This window comes from Pleuronectes platessa, chromosome 22, assembly GCF_947347685.1.
Source record: "Pleuronectes platessa chromosome 22, fPlePla1.1, whole genome shotgun sequence".
NCBI classification, from domain to species: Eukaryota; Metazoa; Chordata; class Actinopteri; order Pleuronectiformes; family Pleuronectidae; genus Pleuronectes; species Pleuronectes platessa.
In genome coordinates this window covers 13998959-14011010 of record NC_070647.1, presented here as the reverse complement: position 1 = coordinate 14011010, position 12052 = coordinate 13998959, and the positions used below count along the sequence as shown (strand labels likewise).

Below are 12052 nucleotides of genomic sequence, written 5' to 3'. Positions count from 1 at the left end.
TCAATCTCTCTCTCTCTCTCTCAATCTCAATCTCTCCCTTAAACCACCCAGTCTGTCTCTCTCTCTCTCTCTCTCTCTCATTCTCTCTGCGTGTGTCTCTCTATCTGTGTCAATTGTTTTATATTGAATGTTTGATTGATCAAATTCACCTAAATCTTATACACTATTTCATCCTGTCACCTGCAGACATAAAGCCTTTTGACTTCAAGTTCCAGACAAGAGCAGAAACTTCTTCGGAAAATAGTGCATCAACTCATCCAACAGCTTCTTCAAAAGATAGATCTACTCTCTGTGGTGAACCATGGAGAAACCAGATATTCTGAAGATCCTCAATGACGAACTCCTCACAGCCTACAGGAAGATCAATGCTCTTAAGGATGAGGTGTGGCAGCTGCAAGACCAGCTTCAAGACAGAGATGAGTTCATAAAGATGGCGGTGGAGAAGGAGAAAGAGAAGGAGAAGGAGAAGGAGAAGGAGAAAGAGAAGGAGAAAGAGAAAGAGAAGGAGAAGGAGAAGGAGAAGGAGAAGAGGAAGGAGATTGAGACCGAGACCGAGAAGGAGAATGAGATCCAGGCCCTGACGGAGAAGGTGGAGCAGCTGGAAAACCAGCTGAAAGAGAAAGATGTTGTCATAGCGAAGGAGGTGAAGAAACGGCGCGCTCGCCTCAGGGCCTATCTCGACTGCCTTGCTGAGCTAACTGACTGTCAGGCCAAGGTTAAGCTTATGGAAGCAAGGCTGCACCAGGAGCGACCCCAGCCTGATACAGGATGTAGCAGTGAGGTGGAGGTGGAGAAGGAGAAGGAGAAGGAGAAGGAGAAGGAGAAAGAGAAGGAGAAAGAGAAGGAGAAGGAGAAAGAGAAGGAGAAAGAGAAAGAGAAAGAGAAAGAGAAGGAGAAGGAGAAGGAGAAGGAGAAAGAGAAAGAGAAGGAGAAAGAGAAGGAGAAAGAGAAAGAGAAGGAGAAGGAGAAGGAGAAGGAGAAAGAGAAGGAGAAGTACAAGGACAAGGAGAAGGACAAGGAGAAGGAGAAACTTGTGACGATCTACAATGTCGAAATCCTCCGAGCCAACAGGAACATTTTGATTCTTAAGGAGGAGGTGTGGCGGCTGGAAAACCATCTTAAAGACAGAGATGATATCATAAAGATGGCGGTGGAGAAGGAGAAGGAGGAGGAGAAGGAGAAGGAGACGGAGAAGGAGAAGGAGAAGGAGAAGGAGAAGGAGAAGGAGATTAAGATTGAGACTGAGACCGAGAGGGAGAGGGAGACGGAGAAGGAGAAGGAGAATGAGATCCAGGCCCTGACGGAGAAGGTGGAGCAGCTGGAAAACCAGCTGAAAGACAAAGATGTTGTCATAACGAAGGAGGTAGAGAAAGGGCATGCTCGCCTCAGGGCCTATGTTGACTGCTTGGCCGAGCTCACTGACTGTCAGGCCAAGGCTAAAATTCTGGAAGCAAGTCTGCACAAGTGAGCAGTGAGGTGGAGGTCAACATGGAGAAGGAGAACGAGAAGGTGCTTGCTTCAGGGCCGAAAGGAGACGAAACTGCAGCAGGAGAAAACTCCAACCATGGGACTGAGCTACAGAAAGGAGGAGGCCGAGATGAGCTGGAGGAGAGAGAAGAGGTGGAGAAGCCCCCGCCCTCACCCTTTTTCTACTCCTCAAAACAAACCCCTCCCCTGTCCCCCTTTGTACATATTTGAAATGATCTAATGATGTGTTGTAAATATGTTAAACTTTTTGAATAAAAATAACTAGTATAGTAACATCTACCTCTGTCTTTCTGAATATACACACAGGATTCATTGATCAATTAACACAGTGTTGGAGTGAAACAAATCAGTGTGATTCATTTAGTTTGCTACTATTCATATGAACACAGCAGAGCATAGACAAACAATGTTTCTTAACTTTTTTACATTTGGTCAAATCTATATATTAATTATGACAACAATACAATAATAATACTATCATCTCATCTGAGGGCCCACCCATCACACTGACCACGCCCATCTGACACGCACACACACTCACGCACACACACTCACGCACACACACACATGCACACACACACACACACACACACACACACACACACACACACACACACACATACACGTACACACACGCATACACACACACGCACGCACGCACACACACACACACACAAGTCATTATCATTTATATATTTACTGTATATATACACATTTATTTCAATTTATTCATGGTTGAGGTCAATATCAGATCAGAAGACATGTTCATGGCCCTGAAGTCAATTTAAAATGACATGTAGCATGTTAGAGTTATAAATAACTTGTCCATGTGTAAAACAATAGTTTAATTAAAAAAAAAAAAAATCACAATAATTATTTTGGGGGGCTGAAGCACATTTTAGGGGGGCTTCAGCCCCCCTAAAACAGGCCTAACGACGCCCCTGCCTCTACCTAACGTGAGAAATCATCTCACGGTTCCTCCGGCTTCCCAAACAGGAAGAGAGCTGCGTTGGCGTTGCGCGGCCCTTTAAACCTCGTCCAATGACGTCTTTGAGTTCACAGCTGGTGGACGTCAAAGAATGCCCCTTTTATTGTGAAAGGGGGAAACTGACTCAACCCATGAGCGCAAAATAATCAAAGGGGTAAAATTTGGAAGGGAAGCGGGAGGTTCTCTTCAACATCTCTGGCTTGGAAATGAGGGAAAAGATGAGTGGGAGGAAGAAATTAGCTGGTTTCAATGGTGGTTTGTTAAATGTGAGGAAGCACTGGGGCAAAAGCTACTTTTAGCACAAACTCCACAAATCCACCTTAACTTCTACCTCCACTGTCCTAACGTCTTCCATCTGAGCATCTTCATCATCATCCTGTCCTGGTTTCACTGTCTCCATTCAGTACAAACTGGTATTTATTTTGGGGGACTGGGCATACAGCCATCAGAGGGGAGGCAGCCATCATCACGCCAACGATCTGCCCGTTATTCTCTGCCAGATGCCCTGGTTGTGAGAAAGAAGGGATTTGGTTGATTAGATTAGAATCGCTGTTATCAGCACGAGTCACTGCAGAGAGACGTGGAAAGAAAAAAATCCCACACCAGTCGCACTGGGACATGCAGACAGCTCTATGCTCAGACATGTTTGACACTGAGCCTCAAGCAGGAGAATGGTAAACTGTTGTTTTCAATGTTGAAGGGTCAGTCTTTGCCGTCTGATTCATATTTTCCATTAATCGAGCCCATTCCGGTGTAATTTGATCCAGATTGATATCTAATTCTATCAAATTATGACTCAACACACAGAAAGTGGCCGGAGAACTCATAGAAAGAACAACTCCAACCTCTAATGTGACTGGAATCTAAATATAATGCTTTGTTTCCTTATATACACTGTTTTGATTTGGTAACTGAATTTACGCTATTGGAAAAATAATGATAATATATTTCCTTTTATTTTTGAATCAGCGAAGCCCCTCATTGGGTTCGGAGACTTTCCAGCTGCAGGAAAATGCTTTTAGTTGCGTAAATTGCTTTTATTTTGCAGTAGCATTGTTAAGTCTAACTGAGGAAGCAGATGATTTTTGTAGAAAGGCAGCAAAGGTGATTTAACCAGTTAAGTTTGGAATCTTTAAGCATTTATTCTCTGGTTTATCTGGAAACGCCAGACGCCACCACATCAGAATTTATAATAAACAATAATGTGGTATCAGAAGCTGCCACACTTCATGTTTAAAGCATTTCACTATCTTTTATTGTATCTGTTTTCATTTGATTTAATCTGTTTCTAAAACAGTGAAAATCCCTATTTAGCCACTTAAGAGTCCTGTGGTTTTACAGTAAATGTAAAAATAACAAACACTCATTAACTGATCTGTCCTTGCAGCGTCAAACCCAAACAAATTATCAAGCCCCCTCGGTTTTCCGGGGCAAAGTTCTATTCCTGATCTTCCTGAACGGCAGAATTAAAAGGGTGACCTTACGTGTGTTTCCACAAATCAGTTTGTTGAGTGCAGACGTTGATATTAATACCACCAGCGAGCTATTTCTTGTAACGGCAGGGCCTGCATGGTGCCTCCAGCTGTGATTATCTGTTTCCTGTGAGATGTTTATCTGCAGGGGTGAAGTTTCCGGAGTAAATAGCAGGAGGGAAATTACCATTAGTCGCTTGGTGTGGCCTGAAAGAGAAAGGAAATCTCTTAATAACAAGGTTCCTTTGGTTGGTTTTGCCCGATGAGTTGCACATGAGAAATTACCTGGAGTGTTATTATTATTCATAAAACAAAAGAAAACATAACAAACCATGTCATTGGATAATTCTTTGAATAAACCAATGCAGATGCTCATGTGAATGACACCAGGTGGAAATTTGCTTCACTTCATGTCTGAACGAGGCTTTTTGAGAGAAGATTAACATCATTGTCAAAGTAATCCACTAAATATAGGCTCACAGACAGACGCCTGTTAGCTTAGCTTAGCATTAAGACTGGAAACAGGAGGAAACTGTTAGCCTCTTGCTGCAACCTCTGGAGTTTACAGGGAAAAACCCTGAGAAACAGTTCAAAAAACAAACCTCCTTAAAACTGCAACTTGTTGTTTTCACACTCAGGTTTTTGTTTTTTTTAGATCAGCTTTGGATTAAACCAAACAAACAAGGTATTAAAGGGATTAATATGATAATGAGGGAGCTTTAGATGTGCTGGTCAGAGCCAGAATATACTTTTTCCTCCTGTTTTAAATCAGCTAAGGTAACTGGATGCTACTTAATTTATTGTATTTATCTATTCATTTATTCACCCATCCCTTTATGTAACCAGATAGGTCCCATTGAGGTTGACATCTCTTCATCCAGGGAGTAAAAAAGTAAAAAAGTTTCAAATATAAATACAAGCAGAGACAAATAACATGCAAACAATCCAAAACACCGCAAACGGATTCAAAACAAACAACAGACATAGGAACACATGAATGAATCATAGAAAACAAAAAGTTAAAAACACAGGCCTCAACAGATGATTTTAAATAAATGATGCAACAATTAGCTCTGTTGGTGGGCAATAAAGACTGTTGCTTTAATGTAGAAGCCCCTGTGCTACAAAATGATTTGTCACCTCCTCAAAACAGAGTGAAAAAAATGGGCAATGAAAGAAGAAATTCAACAAATGACAAATTCTGAGACTCTATTTATGATTCGTAGAGATAAAAACAAGTGTAAGCATGCAACTCCCACGTGAGACGCAGTTTAAACCCGCAGCCAAAACCTAAAAAGGATGTTTTTACGCTGAGCCGTCCCATGTTTACGCCTATAGAGCGAGCGAGAGACTCACTATATGCTCGTCCACAATCACTCACAGCGAGTAAACACTTCTTCCCCGGTGACGTGTTTGTTTTGCCGTGCGTGGACCTGTTTACACTGCAGGAATATTTCTCCTGCTTTTCTGTGGCTAATCCCTTAATCACTTGCGCTGGCTGCTGCAGGACAGAGCGCCCCTTGTCTCCCCATCGTCCCCCCCCCCACGGGGCAGCACGAGGGCACGGTGCTCGTCTCGTATGGGCCTTGTGGCTGTATGTGTGTGTGTTTGCACGTGTGCGTTTGCATGTGTGTGTTTGCATGCGTGTGTTTGCCGTGCACAGATGACAAAAGCAACTCCAAGAGGGCCGGGTCCCGAGGATTGTCTCGCGGATCGTTTATCAGAGGGACAGTTTCTTCTTCCAGCCCGAACAAGGGGACCCTCGTTTGTTACCTTTCAGCGCTGATGGATGCTGCAGAGGAGGAAGCACCTCGACATAAGTCTCAGGGATAAAAAAAAAAACAGAGCAGCCTGTCTTTCCTAAATAGTCCAACAGGTTCTGCTGGGGGGGGGTCAGGGTCGAGTCTTGTTCTGAATCAGGGTCACTGATACAAATGGTCCCGAACCTCGGCCCGCGGTGCTCTGTCACTGTCCCCCCCATCGGCAGCTGATGGCCTTACTCCCCTACACCTCCCTCTCCATCTGTTTTGATTCCCCTGACCGATACGCATCCTCGCCGTACAGGGCGAGTTCATCCATCACACCTCCTCTCTCAGTTAGGCCTCCTCATGGCGACAGAGGGGGGTTGGTGAACGGTGAATAAATCCATACTTTTAATTTGGGGGGTTGGAAGGCGATAATGTGGCACCTGCCGCAGCAGAAATCATTGTGTATCTTACACCAGGGTCTGCGTCATAGCTCAGTGGATACAAAACTAAGTGTCTGTATAGGGAAGTCATAGATGAGGTTATGCATCCATCCAATTTCTTCCCCATATCCTAGATACCTGATTATCCTCAGGTTGTAGAGGCACCAGGTTGTTACAGACATCCCTCTCCCCAGCTACCTCCTCTGTGGAACCCCAGTGCCCCCCCGGGTCTCCTCCCAGTTTGGCGTTCCTGGTAATCTTCTAATGGAAAGCACCCAAGAGGAACCCTGATAAGAGGCTCCTCTCCCCGTCTCTGAAGCTGGGCCCGGACACCTGACGCAGAAAACTCATTGGGGCAGCTTGTATCCATGATCTCATTCTGTTTGGTCACTTATGATTGATTGGTCACTTATTATGTATTTAACCATTTATTCATTGTTTTCACTGGGATTCCGATGAAACGTCTTCCCTCAAGTATAGAGCATGTTTTAATAAGGCTGGAATCATTTTCTGTTTTAGTTGCATTTGAATGGCATAGTCTAAGTATATTGCTTTTTATAGTATTAATAATATATATATTATTGTTTTTTGAGGTTATTACTTTTCTTTGGGTTTGTTCCTGTTGACTTCAGACTGTTATTGGCTCCACCAAGGAGGTTATGTTCTCACCCCGGTCTGCTGCTCGGTTGGTGGTTGGTTTATTTATACATTTGTCAGAAGGAGTAAACAAACCTGAAGGCATTTCCTCAAACCTTGGAAGGACGTGTTCCAAGAAAGAAGTCATTACATGTTGGCGAGGAGCCGGACAAAGAGGCAAAACAGAAAGAAACAAAGAACTTCTTAGGATGTTCTCTGAGATTTTAGGAATATGTGAAATTTAAAATTATAATTTTTAACCTTTAAAATCTGTTATTGGTTTGTTCCTTTACCTGAACACCTATCTAAACAAATCTAAACTGATATGTCAGAGGTTAACATAAATCGTTTAAGGCACATTTTAGTCCCTTTATTTATATCCAGTAGCTTAGGAAATCTCTTATTTCACATTAATTACAAGCACATAAAATGATTTCTTTTAAATTAAGATTTAAAACGTCCCCCTGGCAGCAGTCACACTCTCGTGCCTGACTTCCTGCTCCACAACCCACACCTCAGTTCTCCAGTGAGCATGGAGGGCAGTGTCACTTTATCTCCAGCTCCCTCCACCTTGTTCTCCGCGGTGCGCATGCGCGGCCTCCCCTGAAAACCGCACGCGTCTCCCCGCCCGGCTCTCTCCGGTGCCTGAGCCCAGAGATGCGCACACCGAGCCGGAGGAGCAGGAGGAGGACACCGCGGCACGGGAATGCGCACACAGCTCCGAGCCACAGCCGGCGACAGACGGCTCCGCACCCCGGCAGCAGCCCCGAGCCTCAGCACCATGGGTTAGGAGGAATATGGCAAACTTTGGCACACTTTGCGTCATGGGGAGAAGAAACCACCTCGGAGAGCTGAATTGAGAGCACAATACGACTTGAGAGAGGGAAGAGGAGGAGGAGGAGGAGGAGGACGGAGGACGGAGGACGGAGGAAGGGACCTGATTCCTGTCGTTTTCTACCCCAGCTCCTCTCCCACCCTGCTCCGGAGAGATGATCACGGAGCTGGCGTGCACGGCCGTGGCAGTGGGTCTCTATGTGAACACGCTGGACGCGGATTTCTGCTACGATGACAGGTACGATGGGGTCCGCAGCGCCGTCAGCCTCCGCTCCTCCACATGTCACCCGCGCTGGTTAGAAGCGGAGGAGGAGGAGGAGGGATGAGGAAGAGGAGGGGGGGGGGGGCGGGGTGCTCGCTGGTTTGCATGTGCTTTTGTCCGTTGAGCCTCATTATAAATCAGAGCTTATATTTGCAGGCTGCACAAAGACAGCGAAAGACGGGAGGGGAGTGTGGTGAGAGGTGTGTGTGTGTGTGTGGGGGGGGGGGGGGGGGGGGGGGGGGGGGGGGGGGTCCTGCAACTTGCACAGCTTCCCGATTATTCTGGTAATGCTTCACTCCACATTTCATTGCATGCACCCATCCACTGTTCGTACCATGCGCGTGCAAGGCCACATGGTTTCATCTCAACACCTGCACACGCTTCATGTCCACGGGTCCAACGTGACGTGCAGCCCGGGTCCCAGCGCCTGCTGCGCGCACGAAAGCGCCTCACATGCTCTTTGTGTTGTGGAAGAAGAGACATCACTCCCTGCTTGTTATAACAATGCAACCTCCCCTCCTCCCCAACCCACCCAGTCCCCGAGGGAACCCAGCTAATTTAAACTGGGAGTTTTAATTTTGGCAAACAGCTGAATAAACATGTCATCACACGACCACGCTGTGGAGGGACATTCAGAGGAATCCTCTGCTGCCCTGGTGCACAGAGGTGTACAGCAGGAAGGGGAAAGGGAGAGGGGGATCAAACATGAAACCTTTAACAACAAACATCTGAGTCTGTTTTAATAAAAACACAATTTAGTTGCTAATATCGACTTCTGCGAATGTGCTGTATTCATAATGAGCAGCCTGCGGGTTGTGACCCTCAGGAAAAATCCCCAAAACAAGCCTGAGGGGATCACAAGATAAATATACGACTACAATTATTCTATCATCCCTTTATTATTTTACTCAATTAATCATTTAGTTTATAAAACGTCCAGCCAGCTATAAGGGTTTCTTCAATTTATTCTCCAGTCCAAAAACACAAAGATGGAAATCAGAGATTATTTTTTTATAATTGTCAGATTTGCTTTGTACTTTTTGGCATTTATTTGGAAGAATATAAGTTGAAATAGTGGATTCTCTGTTGTTAGCTTCTATTCTTTCTATCGATGCTTGTGAGAATAGTCGCCCGTACCGTAAATAAGTTCAGCAATTTCTCTTTTAAAAAGAAGAAATGTTCACATCTTCATTCCTGTATATGGGCATTAGCGGTTCAATCCCTGTAAGAAGTGATATTAACAGTTCCTCTCTTATCTACTATTAAATCACAAAGTACATTTTTTTTGATATTTAAGCCATGTGATGGATTTCTCCTGAGATTTAAAGACGGTGAACAGTTCACCTCCCGCTTGTCCAAAGGTCAGTCTGGTAAACATCTCCAGACACTTCAAAAGGTCAGAGAGCCCCATCCCCACTTTCCAGGATCCATCGGTAACCCCACTGTTTTTTGTGTGTGTGTGTGAGCAAGACGTGTGTGTGTGTGTGTGTGGAGGTGATGGAGGACGAGATGCATTGAAGAAAGAGCCTTGGTAGAAGTGAGTTTCTAGTTACATCACTACTCGCCTCGTGGCCCCATGAGGCGCCCGCCGCTTATTCATCCATCAGCCTCGTACATGTGACCGTGACACTGCGAGGTTGTCAGAACGCTGTTTGGTGACAGATCGCCCGGGGCAGTGGTCGGTCCGCCTCGACCCCACGCTCGCACTCCATCCCCTCAGTGAAAGTTCAGGATCTGCCGACACTGGGTATCTATCAAAGTCACCGTGGTCATTTACACGCCTTGGGGGGGCGGGGGAGTACAGACACTTGTGTTTTTGGTTCAGCGCGCTCAGATGGAGGAGTGTGTGAATACCAATCAGAGGGTCTGACCTTCCGTGGTCGTTCATCAAACTCCGTCCCCGCTCGGGGTCAAGAGCTGTGTGCTCCCGGTCTCTTCCTTCGGGGATTAGAAAAGAGTTATGAGCGAAAGGTTAAAGCAAGAGAGAGATGGAAGAGGAGGAGCGCACCACACTAATCCTCCCGCTCCGGAGATGTCTGAGAAGACGGCCTTGGATGTAGACAAATTTGTTTCCCGCCCCCCCCACACTTTTGTCCCTTTCTGTGAACTCGGACAATCTTATCTGACCTTTTACCCTGTAATCAAATTCTCGTTGCGCGTCACATGCGCCTCCTATCGTACGAGACAAGATGGCGATGCAGATAACTCGTCCGCGTCCGTGCACTCCAATTTGTGGGGATGTTCCGGCGGCCTGTGCTCTGCTTTTTCAATCATGTCAAGTGTTTTTCCTGGGCACTGCTCCGGGCCTGGCCAAGCACTCTCCTGGCCAATGGTAATCCCAGCGAAAAGCCTGTGCGTGTGAAATGACCGAGTTTTACAGGAGCTGGGAGAGCATGCGAGCCAGGACATTTCAGATTTTGTGTGGGGGGGGGGGGGAGAAAAATCAAGACGTGATCTTCTGGTTTACAGCCAGGCCTTTCTTGGGATTTGCCAAAGGCCCTAAATTTATTTACACAGTGTTGATGTGTTTGTCTAGGCAGTAAGATTGATTGCTGTGGAACTGTGGTCATAGATTGGAAAATATATTCAATCTAACCTCCGAACTCTCCGTTGAATACCCATCAAAGCTCTCGACAGGTTAACAAATGAGGCTTCGCATGATTTGGACATTTGAATGATATTGATTTTTAACAGAATGCTTTCAACAAATCAACTCGGTAATGGATGTCTTCAGCGGGAAGACAAGGGCACCATTCAGTCCACACCGAAATGGAAAAAAGGCCTTGTGAAATTAAATGCGTCCTAAGTGGATTTAAGCATTCATAAAACCCCAGCCCCTCTTGCGCTACTCAGAAATGCATTATGGTGAAAACATCTTCACTCTTTGTTTCAAAAGAGCTAAACAATTTAATTTCTGGGAGAGGGTCTGTGGGTTTGGAGGAGTTTTGTAAAACTTGGATTTTTACCGACTGGCACATTCCCTGTACAAGCACCGTGACATTTCTGTATCTAAAATATCGGTGAAGCTGAAAATCTTTATCCCAAACAAGGGTTTAAACAATTCAAAATGTGCCACACAAATAACTAATCAGTGACTGAAGAGAAGCGGCGCGATGAAGTCGAGGATCGCTGCGTCTGCTGGCTTCAACATCTGTTACTTCTCTGGCGTGGTTTCTGAGGTTAACCCATAAATGCATCAATGTGGCATTGTCTTTAAGAAGGGCCCTTTCATCCTAGTTCAAACCGTACAGCTTTGAATTGAAGTGCTAATCACTCTTTAACCCCTCGGAGCACACGTGTGACAATGCCCCAGAGAGCGTTAAAACCATCGACCTCTATATCCCACAAAAACATCTGTATGTAGTATGTGGACGTATGCTCCGTTAATAAGGAGCATTGTTGTGTCAGGAGTGAGTAGGCTTGTGTCAACAGCCACTCAGATAAGAGAGCAGTAAATTTAACTGTAAATCAGGAGGCCAGTTTTCTGCAGTGTTTTTGCCCCTAGCTACATAGTTGTATTGTTCCATGACCAGTGCTGGGAAGGTAGCAATCAGTTTCTCATCACGTATTACTCATTAAAATAATGAATTGAAACTTTGACACATATACGAAGTCGATACAAAAATATTGGACTTGAATCTGATAAAATGAGGGATCGTCTGAAGTAGTTTGACTTGCGATCCAGCAGAGGGCGATCACTATCATCTTGATCACGTTCCCTCTTGACCTATCGGTAAAGTTAGCTAATAATGTTATGTTACTTTGCTCTGATAACACAGACAACTGTTGTCCTCACGGCACTGCGTCCTCACTGTAGGCTCATTCCTAGCGAAAGCTGAAAATACATTATACATTACAAATTATTATAGTAATTTTTTCCTCTGATTTAACTACCTCCCTCGCACCAGGCTAACAGTTCCTGGACCAGTCTGTAGTGAGAACAGCTGTCGAAGCCCGGTATCAACTCTCTGGTTGTAAGGCAAGCCGACCCCCGAAAAGGTCAAAGTAACAGAGGGTTAAAGGGAAGTTAAGAAAAAAGTCAGTTTAAATCTTTGACATAATTTATTTCAGTAAGTTACACCGTTCAGCTCAACACGGACCACGACTGTTACACATGACATTTTGACTGAAAATCAATACACACTTCATGATGTTCCTCAACTGTTAATTCAAAGGGTATCATT

The 12052-nt window shown here is 45.1% G+C and overlaps 1 protein-coding gene across 1 annotated transcript in view; it reads left to right on the top strand.

The window, feature by feature from the left end:
* The first annotated feature begins 7442 nt into the window (after nucleotides 1-7442).
* Nucleotides 7443-12052, top strand: part of tmtc2a (transmembrane O-mannosyltransferase targeting cadherins 2a) — a 49279-nt gene continuing 44669 nt past the window's right edge. Inside the window, exon 1 of the mRNA XM_053415353.1 lies at nucleotides 7443-7844. Within this exon, the coding sequence (XP_053271328.1) occupies nucleotides 7762-7844 (83 nt within the window). The 5' untranslated portion in view covers nucleotides 7443-7761. The remainder of the gene's footprint in view (nucleotides 7845-12052) is intronic.